General features: G+C 38.0%; 1 protein-coding gene across 1 annotated transcript in view; it reads right to left on the reverse strand.

Annotated features, from left to right (window-relative positions):
• rictor (rapamycin-insensitive companion of Tor) overlaps positions 1-13,477 on the reverse strand; it is a 540,306-nt gene that overhangs the window by 23,762 nt on the left and 503,067 nt on the right. Inside the window, exon 29 of the mRNA XM_067138126.2 lies at positions 11,186-11,324. Within this exon, the coding sequence (XP_066994227.2) occupies positions 11,186-11,324 (139 nt within the window). The remainder of the gene's footprint in view (positions 1-11,185; positions 11,325-13,477) is intronic.

Genomic DNA, 13,477 nt, shown 5'->3' on the forward strand with positions numbered 1-13,477 from the left:
ATGATAAACGGGGTTAAAAGTCAGGCTGTGAGTTTCACAAATATGAAAAGTCCTGTCAGTTTTAATTACTGTGTTGGTGGGGTGAAAGTTCCTTTTGGGGATCACTGTAAGTACCTAGGTGTTAATATAAGAAAAGACCTTCATTGGGGTAATCACATAAATATGATTGTTAATAAAGGGTACAGATCTCTGCACATGGTTATGAGGGTATTTAGGGGTTGTAGTAAGAATGTAAAGGAGAGGGCATATAAGTCTCTGGTAAGACCCCAACTAGAGTATGGTTCCAGTGTATGGGACCCTCACCAGGATTACTTGATTCAAGAACTGGAAAAAAATCCAAAGGAAAGCAACTCAATTTGTTCTGGGTGATTTCCGACAAAAGAGTAGCGTTACAAAAATGTTGCAAAGTTTGGGCTGGGAAGACTTGGGAGAAAGGAGACGAGCTGCCCGACTAAGTGGTATGTTCCGAGCTGTCAGTGGAGAGGTGGCGTGGGAGGACATCAGTAATCATAGGTTATAAACTTCATGGTTCTGATCCGTATTGAATTGCAAGTACAATGTAATTATTAAATTAATGTAGTAATGGTCCACCTTTCAATACTATAATATGTAATATTCTAAATTACATTAATAAGGGACTAGTTTCGGCCGGGGCTGGCCATCTGAAACAACATCTAACAGTTCCCCGTCAGCTAGTGGTTATTTACAGCAGTGTCCAATGGATTACATATAGCTAACACCACACAAATAGATTTGATGACAAAGTACAGGATCAACATTTACCAGTTCCCAGCAGTATTAGAACTAACAGTTCTGTGTATATAAATTAATACTTGAAATTATTCTCAATGATGAACATACTCAAGATGTTGGAACCTAGTTCATTTTCAGATTTATTCATAATTCCATCCCAGTTTTTAATGTCACTTTGTATATATTTGTTTTCATTTGTTTTATGTCAATTGTGTGCATGTACATTTGTTTAACAATTAGGTGTTTTACATTTAAGGCTGAAGATGGCCAGCCCCGGCCGAAACTAGTCCCTAATTAATGTAATTTAGAATATTACATATTATAGTATTGAAAGGTGGACCATTACTACATTAATTTAATAATTACATTGGACATCAGTAGATGAATAAGTTTGAGTGGTGTCTTTAAAAGTAGGACAGATCACAATATGAAGATAAAGTTGGAATTCAAGAGGACAAATTGGGGCAAATATTCGTTTATAGGAAGGGGAGTTAGGGATTGGAATAACTTACCAAGGGAAATGTTCAAATAATATTCCAATTCCTTTGCGATCATTCAAGAAAATGCTAGGAAAACAACAGATAGGGAATCTGCCACCTGGGCGACTGCCCTAAATGCAGATCAGTAGTGATTGATTGATTGATTGATTGATTGATTGATTGATTGATTGATTGATTGATAGTGCACAGCCTGATCAGCAGCCTTTGAAATCGCTTGATTTTTCTGACTGTCAAAACTGAACATATATTCACCTTCATTAGCTTTATGTAGCTGATTATAAAACGCATTGGCTTTTTTGGTATACATGTTCAACTCTGTTTGAAAATCTTGCTTCTTCAGGGGATCCTGACAGTATTTTATTTATTCTTTAAGGGACAAGCACTGAGAACAAACATCTGTGGCTGGTGAGCCAAGGCTTAGATTGTAATCGCTAACAAAGTTTTGCCAAAAAAAATGATGGTCTGGTTCATACATGTCACTGTATTGTATTCAAAGAGCTTTGATGCTCAATTTGCTTGAAAAATATTGCCCTTTGCATTTTTGCTATAACAGTAATGCGTTTTGAGAACTTGTATAGACTCTATAAATGATTTCACTGCTTGTAGAACCACCTCATCACTCCGTAGGTACGTCATCCATCCATTTCTAAAACCTTTCAAGACAACGCTACTTTTTATTTTGCTATTTGCTTAACGTCGCACCGACACAGATATGTCTTATGGCGATGATGGGATAGGAAAGGCCTAGGAATGGGAAGGAAGCGGCCGTGGCCTTAAGTAAGGTACAGCCCCAGCATTTGCCTGGTGTGAAAATGGGAAACCGCGGAAAATCATCTTCAGGGCTGCCAACAGTGGGATTCGAACCCACTATCTCCTGATTACTGGATACTGGCTGCACTTACGCGACTGCAGCTATCGAGCTCGGTCAAGACAATGCTTGCACCCTATCCCTTAATGTGCACAATGTTTTTATAAACAGCTGCTTGTGAACTAGTATATTTTCAATTCCGATCATTTTTCATGCATGCCATGAAATACTTGGTGGTTACCTTATTTCTACAATAATCACTATTTCTGCTTCTTGATCTGTTACTTTGTAGGGTAGAAACTGTAACGTTCTTAATATGAAATTGTGTCAAGATTGTCTGTCTGGATCTGCATAAAATTTCTGATGCGAATGCCTTACATCATGGTAGCTCACTTCACTGCATTGAGATGCAGATATCCCAACTTTTAAAAGTGAAAATTCAGGAGATATTTCGCAATGAATCGCGACGTATTACGACACATCATTGATGGCAGAACATGTACAAATTCATTATAATTCAATACATTAACAATTCTATTTGTCCATATATATATTTTCCATCATTTACATGTGAATACTAAATACTGGACATACCTGAACTGTAGGAACACGTGACTTCTCATCCTTCAACATGGTGATCACATTATGACTAATTGTTGTTCAACACACCAGTAGCTGACTTAGCCCTCTTCAGAAACTCGGAACTAAATTTTTTGCTCAAAGCACTTGCCTTGCTGAACTGCTTTCAAGGTTAAAAGTTTCTCCAAAGTTTGTTCAGACAGCAAGGATCTGAACTGTGTTTTTGTCTTTGTGACTCTGCTAAAAATCCTTTCACATTCTGCATTGCTATGTTGTGGAAATGATAAAATAGCAAGTATCACCTTAGAGAGTCTGTCATATTTAAGTACACCATCAGCTGATTTCATCTGACCTACCATTGCCCATTGAACATCAATTCTTCCTTTTGCCAGGTCTGTTTCTTCAAACTGAAAGTTACAGAACTGGGGGTGCAGAATATCAGCTTCTTTATCCAAATGTTCCGTTTCACTAGTCAAAATGTTTGGACACTTGTCAATGAAAAATCTAAGGCTAGAAAATGATGCCTTACTTATAGCAGAAATATTTGCAACTTCTGCATTAATTAAAACTTCATCTTTGAATGGAAATTTGTGTGCCATGTAGTCACACGATGAAGAGAAACACTTTCTAAAAGAATATGCACTTTTCCTCAGACTTCAAGGTGTTCACTAAAACAAACGCACAGTTCCCTATCATCAGATCACAATCATCCTTTTGATTTGCTGGAGTACGATAATCTACATCAAGGAGAGAGGAGGATCTTTTAATAACGTCTGGTTTCACAAACCTTGCCATCACATTCTTCAGCAGTTCCTCCAAAACTGACCTCAATAAGTGGATGTGCGGCATACTTGACTGAAGAGCTACGTTTGGATTTTCAAAGATATCCATAAAACTTGAGAGAAAAAGGCAAAAGATTTATGTAAATTTGATGAAAGGAACATAAAAAGTCGTTCTTCACGTGACAATGCATGGCTCTTAGTGTCATATGTAGTTTCATTTTTTTTGTTGTTGTTGTGTGAAACTGATGACTGGGTTTTCCTTTTAACTGAGGAGCGAGGTGAAATGTTATGACAATCCTTAACGTTTTCAGACAAACAAGACACAGCTGCACTTAAACTGTGCTTAGGAATTTTGTAAGTCTTCAAAGTTCCCATCTGAGAATCCTTACTCACAATTTCTCTCCTGAATAATGTAACCAAAGGGTCCCACTGAAGCAAAATCCTATCTAAACACCTTCTTAGTGATAACCATCGAGTAGGCACATGCTTCAGAATTTTCCTGATCTCTGTGTTGTGTAAAGTCTGAAATTCTCTGAACTTTTCTTTCCTCTTTGCACTCCTTTCCAGATAATAAAATATATCAATTATACTTTCATCTACATTTACGGGCAAACACGCCGCACCCTTCTCTGCAGCAAGATTAATTGGGTGACAAGAGCAGCCTACGATGATTGTTACTATTTTCCCACTTCAAACATCCTGCCACACCATTCTTTAATCCTACCATTACTGGAGCATTATCAGCACCAAGAGCTAGGCAGTTTTTTAATGGAATGCAGAATTCCCAAAAAGTTGAGAGCAAAAGATTGGCAATGTTAGCTCCAGTAGCATCCTCTTCTAAATTACGCACAGAGAGTAGACAACTCTGAATTTCATCGAGTTCAGGCCTAAAAAATGTTACAACAATGGGATATATCTTCAAGTCGCTTTTATTGCTACCATCAGCAGCAACAGAAAATGCATTCACCTGCAAATGTGATACAATTTTCGCCCTTTCTTCCATGCACATTTCTGTAATGATAGCCGCTGTTTTCGTTCTAGCACACCCATATCGTTTAGCGATTTCCGAATCAGGAAACATTTTGCGAAACAAAGGTTCCGCGTGATCGGCACAATTTACAGTCAGGTTATGTTCTACTATAAATTACGTAAATAACGCCTCGGCATTCGTCACAGGATTTACATCTTGGTTTTTACATGAAAAGTTCAGTTTCTGGTTTCTTTCTACACACTGGACACTCTCCTTATGTTTTTTCGTTTGCATATGCTTGAGTATATCGCATTTCCCGCTATGTGCAACTGAAAAATCGCACCTACATATAGTACAGAATGTGAACGTTGGTCCCTTTCTGGATTCACTCAAACATGGAAACTCTTCCCTATAAGCATTTTTAAACACTGCATCATATTTTTTTTGTTGACATTTTGGCCAAAACAAATATTAAGGCACAACACGAGCACTTCTGCAGGTCTTGCCCCGGGTAGAACGACTATGGTGTGCTACTTCTGAGGTTAGGTTACTCCAAAGAGAATGTTACTCGCTTGATTTGCTTGCAAAGAGAATGACTGTATTATAGACCAAAGAGCAGCACATGACTGACCACCGTGCCCCGTACTGCCATGTGGTATCATTATTAGAGCTACTATAGACCAGCCAAACTCAGCCATATATCGACAGAACGAGAAAATCCGCGGGAGTTTAAAATAAAACGAAAATTACGGATATTGCTCTGAAAATCGGGAGATCGGGAGGAACGATGAAAAATCGGGAGTCTACCGCTTAAATCGGGAGACTTGGCACGTCTGGAAATGTAAATGTGTTCAATATTACTGTACCTAGGACACAACTTATCATACCAAAAACATCAGGAATAATCAACCACATAATGAAGCCATCACGTGTACAGAAACACACTTGTTTGTGCCTTTATAATATACCCTTACTAGGCCAACTCTTTGCTATGAATGTGAGGCATGGTCATTAAGAACTCAAGACGCTATGACCTAACGTCATGCACTGTACTACAGGATATTCCAAGTGGGACCATAAAATGAATGAAGAGGTGCTAAAAGAACATAAAATACAACCAATAAATGACTAAGTCTACAGTTATTAGGAAAATTGGAAATGTCATATACAAAGGATGGAAACTGGAAGATTGGCAAAAGGGATTCTCCGATATTAATCCACGGGAAAAAGATCTGTAGGACGTTCGATAAAGAGGTGGAGCGACAATCTAAGACCGTAACGGGACATATGGCCCAATACATTGAAGGAAGATGATGATGATTTGCAGATTAGTACTGTAATGCAAACATGGATTGGGACATGATTAAAAAAGGTATATGAGAAATCAGGAGGCTGCAAAGGCAGGGTGGTAAAGGCATGCTCCATTTACCCAAAAGGATGAGAGTCCTAAGTCAAAAACTTAGAAATGAGATTTCTACTTCTGGAGAGGCACAAGGCCCTGAGATTCATTTAGCCTACACCAGAAATGAATAGCAGACTAATTTTTGAGAGCATAGGCAGCCAGCCAAAGCTGTGCCGAAGTGATGGATAGCCTGTATCTTCCACAATTTTTCAACGGCCTTTATGGTCTATATGGAGATGGCTTTTACTCTCAATTTACATAAGAAATCAAGCCTTTTAAAATATCACAGAACAAACAGAATCATTTCAAAATAAAATAAAGGTACACAAAATTATACTAAAAGCAACTTTTTTGTGGGCGGGGGATAAAATTAGTCAAGAAATTTGTGAATGCAGGAGCCTCTTATTTATAAGTGCCAACTAGCCAGATGAATGAAAAGGTGCAAACTTTGCATCTGAATGCTACATATTCACTTCCTTTTCTTTCAAGTCTGATAAATAGGTACTGTAATGGAAAGGAACACATAACAGGAAAATCATGATAGGTGGGAAAGAGGGAGAAATAGAAAGAAAACACCAAAGGAAAGGAAAATCCCCAATTCTTTTATTATCTGCATTCATCTTTATCTGTCTGTCTTTTCCTTATGCCTTTGTTTATCTGGCTTTCTTCTTATCCTACACTTCTCACATCAAGGCTGAAGGCATATCAAGATGGCCCCTCCTGATGAAGCTGGAAAGCAGAAATGGGAGCGGAGAAGAAATGGATATGGAAGAACTAGGACTGATGAGAAGAGAGCCAATCTGTCAGAAGATAGCAGTATATTTTATGAAGATTTGGAAATTGGCGTTGTCCTTTTGAGTTTTCTTTCTATTTCTCCCTCTTCCCACATTGACCTGCCATTGTAGTTTCTCTGTTATGTGTTCCCTTCATTGTTCCTGTCTTTCTATATGTGACTCACAAGTCTGATACAGTACTGAAGATGCGAAAGAAAGAAACAAGAAACTAAAGAAGCTTTGACACAGGAAGCAAGTAAGCCTGAACAGCTGAAGAACACACCTGAATTTATAGTTTCATTTACATGGTTATTGTAATTTAACAAAGTGAGTATGTACCATTATTATTGTCCTCCACCCCAGAAGATAATCACTGTTTCCTCTGCATATCAACACTTTATAGCTACACAGAGAACTGAACATCAGCGTTATATGATACCGGTTCAAAAATAGCCAAACTTTGAAAATAACTTTTACAGAGCTTAATTACAGCCTAGTTAGTTTTGTCTCCTTCTAATTATTCCCCCCTTCTACTGAACACTGCCAATGTTGTTTGCACTTTTGGAAGCAGACCTGTTGGCAGTTTGGGGGATCGCATGCAGTTCTGCCTGCGATTTCAGTTTAAAGTCTTCAACTGACAGAAATCGCCATCCTTTCACGGAGAATTTTAGTTTGGGGAATAGTAAAAAGTCTGTTGGAGCTAGGTCAGGTGAGTAGAGTGGATAGGAAAGCATTGTTGTCTTAACGTTCCTAAAAAATTTAAGAATCAACAGCGATGAGTAGGCGGTTATGTTGGAGGCTCAAGGAATTGTTTCTCTACAAGGCTTGTCTTTTTCTCCTGAAATTTTCTTTCAAATGTCAGAACAATTCCACACCACTGTGTGTGTCTACAGATTTTCCCCAGTTTGAAGCACAAGCAAATGTTGATACACTGCTCCTGATATTCAGACATCCTGACACAGCTGCTGAGGTCATCTTACACAGCTTCTATGCACTGGCTGGATCTGTTTAGATCATACTGTAACCCTCTCCCCACCAATTTCTGTCTTCCCATCATCTCTCTGATGTCACTTCGCCCAGTCCTCCCCTGTTTTCTTCACTTGCTCCTCCGCTCCTTTCAGCCATCTGTCCACTGGTCTTTCTTTTGGTCGTCTGCCTTCCACTCTCATCTCATGTACCTTTCTGCATACAGTAAAACCTCGTTAAGAAGTTTGTATAGGGGACAAGAAAAATGAATATGTTAAGCGAGAAAGCGTACTACTGAATATACGAATTAAAAAACTATCCAACAGGGATATGGTAACATTAGATATTTTTCCAATATGAGGCCATCCGCGAGTACAGTGAATATTATATCTAACATTACTAAAAATGAGAGAAAAATATTAAAATGTGTGAAAAACATGAGAAAATAAATATGAAAACCTTTCCTGGTGGGGCATATAAAATAACAAGTGCACTGAAAGGTTTGAAAAACACCAAACAACAAATATGAAAACATATGCATGGGGTCAATAAAAATATCCGAGTATTATTGCAGATCGCACTCTTTCTAAAACAAATGTTAGTAGAAGCTTTTACTTCGGAGCAGTGGGTTATTAAACATCATTTTCTGGTCGCACTCTTAGACAATGAATTGGAGGTTACACTCGTCCATGTGTAACAGGGAGGAATCAGGAGGAATGACTTTGACCGCCATTTTCAAAAACTTCTACCTATAGTCGAATGATCGAGTCAAAATGCGACGGTGCGAGTTCAACATTCACGACCTCTGCACGCTTAAAGATGTGGATGCCAGTGCACTTTCTGAAAGACTTTAATTTTATCGTCATTAGTAAAGAATTTCACAACTTTTTCCGTATCCAAAACTAGGCTATCTCAAGACTAATATGCACCATGCTAGTCAATTTCATGCGATTATGCTCCTAATCCAGATAAAGGCTACCATATCACGCGACAAAACTTCACTGTACCAATCAACACAAAATAAATTTCTAACTTCAAATGGAATGAGAAATATAAGCACAAACTGGTCACTTTTTCTGAAATCACGCAACTGTGGCTCTTACCCGAGTTGTAAATCACGTTTCTTTCACAAGGGGCGACAAATAACATTTTCAGGGCTAGGAAAAATGTGATCGTACTTGTAGTAAGCAGTAATAGCGAAAATTCATGATGCTACAAGTACGATATGTTTATATGTTCCTAATCCAGATATAGGCTACTGTATCACACAACAAATATTTGCTACACTTCACTCTACCACTCAACACAATAAATTTCTAACTTCTGAAGGGAATGCGAAATACAAAACTAATAGACTCGCTGTGTTATTCAGCAATCTTGGATCACATCTGCATGGACAAATACTGCCACAAAGAGATCTATAACGTCAAAGTCTTCCGAGGAATAGACACAGGTTCAGATCACAACGTAGTTAAAATTAAAATTAAACTCACTGCCCAGAGGAGACAACAAAAGCAAGCCTCTAAAATTAAAAGAAAAATAGATCCTACCCAGCTAATCAACAACAAAAATTACCAGAATGCAACTGAAAAAACAAAAATCACAGATAAACTGGAAGACTTAGTATACAACCTTAATCAAATTGCAGAAAACCTGGCTCCAATTAAACCACGTAAAAAACACCAATGGTGGAACAGTGAATGTGTTGAAACAGTGGAGAAAAGACATTACCCAAGTCTTAAGAAGAATAAAAAGAGAGCATCATAAGGACACATTGCAGTTAATTGAAGAACAATTCAATAAAACTCGGTCAAGGGACTACTACAAAACCTTCAGAAAACAGCTCCAAAAATATGAACCCTCGACCCTACTAATGAAGGATGAAAATGGTCAGCTGGTTCATAACAATAAGGACAATGCAGAAATTCTGGCTAAATATTTCAACAAGCTTTTAAATTGTGAAAAATCTCAATTCAAACAAGAACAAATAGATTAGCTAAAGCACAAAAATTAACATGGGATATCTACAAAATGTCTACCAATAAATGCAAAAATAAAACACAACAACACAGTTATAAAACCGGAAGCTACATATGCAGCAGAAACACTTTTTCACCTGAATAAACAATCAAAGACTGACAGACTTCAGACAACTGAAAGGAGGATTGGAAGAACCTGCATCAACAAAAAATACCAGAAAGATGGACAGTGGTGGAAAATACCTAACAAAGTTGTGCACAAAGAGCTAGAACCCATTACAGATACTATGCGTAAGAGGAGACTGAGATTCTTTGGTCATATCATGAGGATGCAGGATTCGAGACTTCTGAAACAACTAGTACAACACAATCTCATCTCAAAAAATACCACAACAGGATGTAAATTGATCAGAGAAGTAAGAGAGGATCTGAAGGAACTAGGCCTTACAATGGAAGACACCACAAATAAGATAAAATTGAGTACAAAACTCAAGAATACAAACCTCCTCTTTACCCTTACACGAAACAAACCAACAACACGCATATTTTCAACTGAGGAAAGGGCACGAAGATCGGAGCATCTGAAGAAGTACTGGGAGGACCACAAAGCCCAAACAATCCCTTCAAAGAGACCTGAACGATGGACTGACTAAATTGATCCTATGCGGTCATAAAAGAAGAAGAAGAGAACATTAAAATCTTTCAGAAAGTAGACTGGCATCAGCATCTTTAAGTGCGCACAGGTTGTGGATGTTGAAATCGCACCTTTAAGTTTTGACTTGATCAATTCGACTTGGTCGAAGTTTCCAAAATGGTGGCCAAAGTCATTCTGTTGCAGTCGCACATGGCCAAGTATAACCTCCAATTCACTGTCTAAGAGTGTGACCAGAAAATAGTGTTTTATAACCCACTGCTCCAAAATAAAAGGCTTCTACTAACATTTGTTTTAGAAAGAGTATGATCTGCAATAATACTTGGATATTTTTATTGCCCCCCCGTGCATATGTTTTCATATTTGTTGTTTGGTGTTTTTCACACCGTACAGTGCACTTGTTATTTTATAAGCTCCAGCAGACAAGGTTTTTATATTTGATTTTTCCGGTTTTTTGCACCTTTTAATACTTTCCTCTAATCTTGAGAAATGGTAGATATAGTTTTCACTGTACCCGTGGATACACGACATAAAATGCCTTCATTTCGGAAAAAATCATATCTAGTATTTCCATACTCCTGTTGGATGGTTTTTGTTTGTATATTCAGTAGTATGTTTTCTCGCTTAACACGTTCATTTTTGCTGTCCCCTGCAGAAACGTCTTAATGAGGTTTTACTGTCTTTATTTGCAGTATTTCTAGAGGTTTAATGCATCAGTTGCTGATCAAGGAACCAAGAATCCAGAGATTGGGACTATGATCTCATATGATGACAGGTAAAAACTATGGTGGTGGTGGTGGTGGTGGTGGTGGTGGTGGTGGTGATTAAAAAAGGAAGTACAACTGAGCAACCATCTTCTAGGAAAAGGAAAGTATGTTATATCAGATTCAAAGGGCAGCATTCTTTTGGGAAACAGTGACTCATGAAACGATTACAGGCAAGACAGAATAATAAAATTCAAAATTCAACCATAAAAGGTAAATTTAAGACTCTTGTATAACCTATCAACTATTCTACATACCACATCAAAATTCAAATCAAGGAATAACTCCTGGATGAAGCGACGAGCCACCAGGCGGTATGTAGAGGAATCCATCCGATGGCATACAGCTGAGTAGAGACAGACATCTTGAAATATGGAAGCATGTTTCTGCTTAAGCCTAAAAAAAAAAAAAATACACAACATGTATGACTGTAAGGCGGAATACAATTTGAAATGCAATTCTTGAGAGGAACTCCTAGAACATCCCAAGATTGTTCTATCTATTTCCAGACAACTATCAAAACATTTAGAGGACTGTGGATGCTTTAAAAAATAATTACACAAATTAATTTTACTTTTTAATTAAGAAGTGTTCAGTTGATTCCAGAAAATAGTCCACCCAAGTAGGAAGAAGTACAGTTTAAAATAAAACTCAACAATTTGTTTTTATGATAGATAAAAAAAGACATTTTTTAATTTTATGATATGTATTCATTTATTGATGTCTTTCAGTTTTTAATTGTGTGCTTAATTGAACCTTTATGTAAAGGCTAAATTCATTTGATATTTCTCAATGGTTTTAGGAATTCCTGTTTATTATGATGAAAAGTTATGAAAATAATTATAGTAAATGTTAATTCTAATGCTCTTTCTCTTCACAATAAAGTACTTATTTAGGTGATTAACAGTTTAAATAAGGTGTAATAAAACGACAAATTTATTGCTGCAGGCCGTGTAAACACGCAACGAAAAAGGTATAAAAGTTTCTGTGGATGAAAAGTGTGTGGCTCAATTTGAATAAAATTTAGTATGTAAAGCCAATACTGCACATCCTTTCAAGGTGCTATATCATTCGTTTAAAATTTCAAATGGTTTCATATGAAGCTGACAGTAAAATACGTCGTGTGTTTACGGTGTTCTTGTGAGCAGGCGACAGGAAAGTTCCCCGCTGCCGCAACACGCTGCTGACAGGATTTAGTTTCTGCATCACACTCACTTAAATAACTGGAAAGGAGGTTCAACCTATTCAATACTCAAAGGAAAGAAACGTAGCAATCACATTTCTATTTAAATGGGACCGGTTTCGACCTTAGTCTAGGTCATCATCAGCCATAAAAACATATAAAATGTTTATGAATGTTGGAGGTCAGTTCCACACTCTGTTAGGCACAAAGACACGACACCACATTCTGTCCTGCATAAAGTCATAACACTACTAATCAACATACGAAGATCAAAAAGGCTTGAATTCGCAGACGAACAGATCTGTAGTAGAAAGCCGCCAACTCCCGGTGACCAGCGCGGCACACTCAAGGTCACGCGCTGCGGCCAAACACCAAAGTAGAGTGGAGAACGTTTCGAAGGTCCAGAACCTGTCACGGCTGCGGGAAGCCAATTAGGTATATAAAAATATACGACGCCAATTAGTGCAACTGAATGAGCACCCGTACTCCAGATAAGTTCTTGGTAAACAGTTGAACTTATCTGGAGTACGGGTGCTCATTCAGTTGCACTAATTGGCGTCGTATATTTTTATATACCTAATTGGCTTCCCGCAGCCGTGACAGGTTCTGGACCTTCGAAACGTTCTCCACTCTACTTTGGTGTTTGGCCGCAGCGCGTGACCTTGAGTGTGCCGCGCTGGTCACCGGGAGTTGGCGGCTTTCTACTACAGATCTGTTCGTCTGCGAATTCAAGCCTTTTTGATCTTCGTATGTTGATTAGTAGTGTTATGACTTTATGCAGGACAGAATGTGGTGCGCGTCTTTGTGCCTAACAGAGTGTGGAACTGACCTCCAACATTCATAAACATTTTATATGTTTTTATGGCTGATGATGACCTAGACTAAGGTCGAAACCGGTCCCATTTAAATAGAAATGTGATTGCTACGTTTCTTTCCTTTGAGTATTGAATAGGTTGAACCTCCTTTCCAGTTATTTAATTTTTAACATCAATAATTTCAATACGGAACAATGAAATTTTTATCTTTAAATCACACTCACTTGTAAAGGACGTATTTTAGAATAGCAGTTGGTGTCCACACTGAGGTGATATTTAATAATGCCGCTTACTCACAAGGAACGTTGTAAACTGTATCGTGAGAAGAAAGATGACACTTGCCCAGTCACGCATATGCTGCCAACGAGTACGAGAATTGGTGAAGAAACACAGAGCTCAGAAAAAACTTCAGGGCTTATCAACAGTTACTTCCTGTTCTACAAGTCCAACAACACAACCATCAACATCGATTGCAGAGCCGAGTACGCCAACGTCTGGTTATAAATGCAAACAAACATTGGAGAAAGCTGTAAAGCGTTCGGAGCACGCTT

The sequence above is a fragment of the Anabrus simplex genome, chromosome 1, assembly GCF_040414725.1.
Source record: "Anabrus simplex isolate iqAnaSimp1 chromosome 1, ASM4041472v1, whole genome shotgun sequence".
NCBI lineage: Eukaryota > Metazoa > Arthropoda > Insecta > Orthoptera > Tettigoniidae > Anabrus > Anabrus simplex.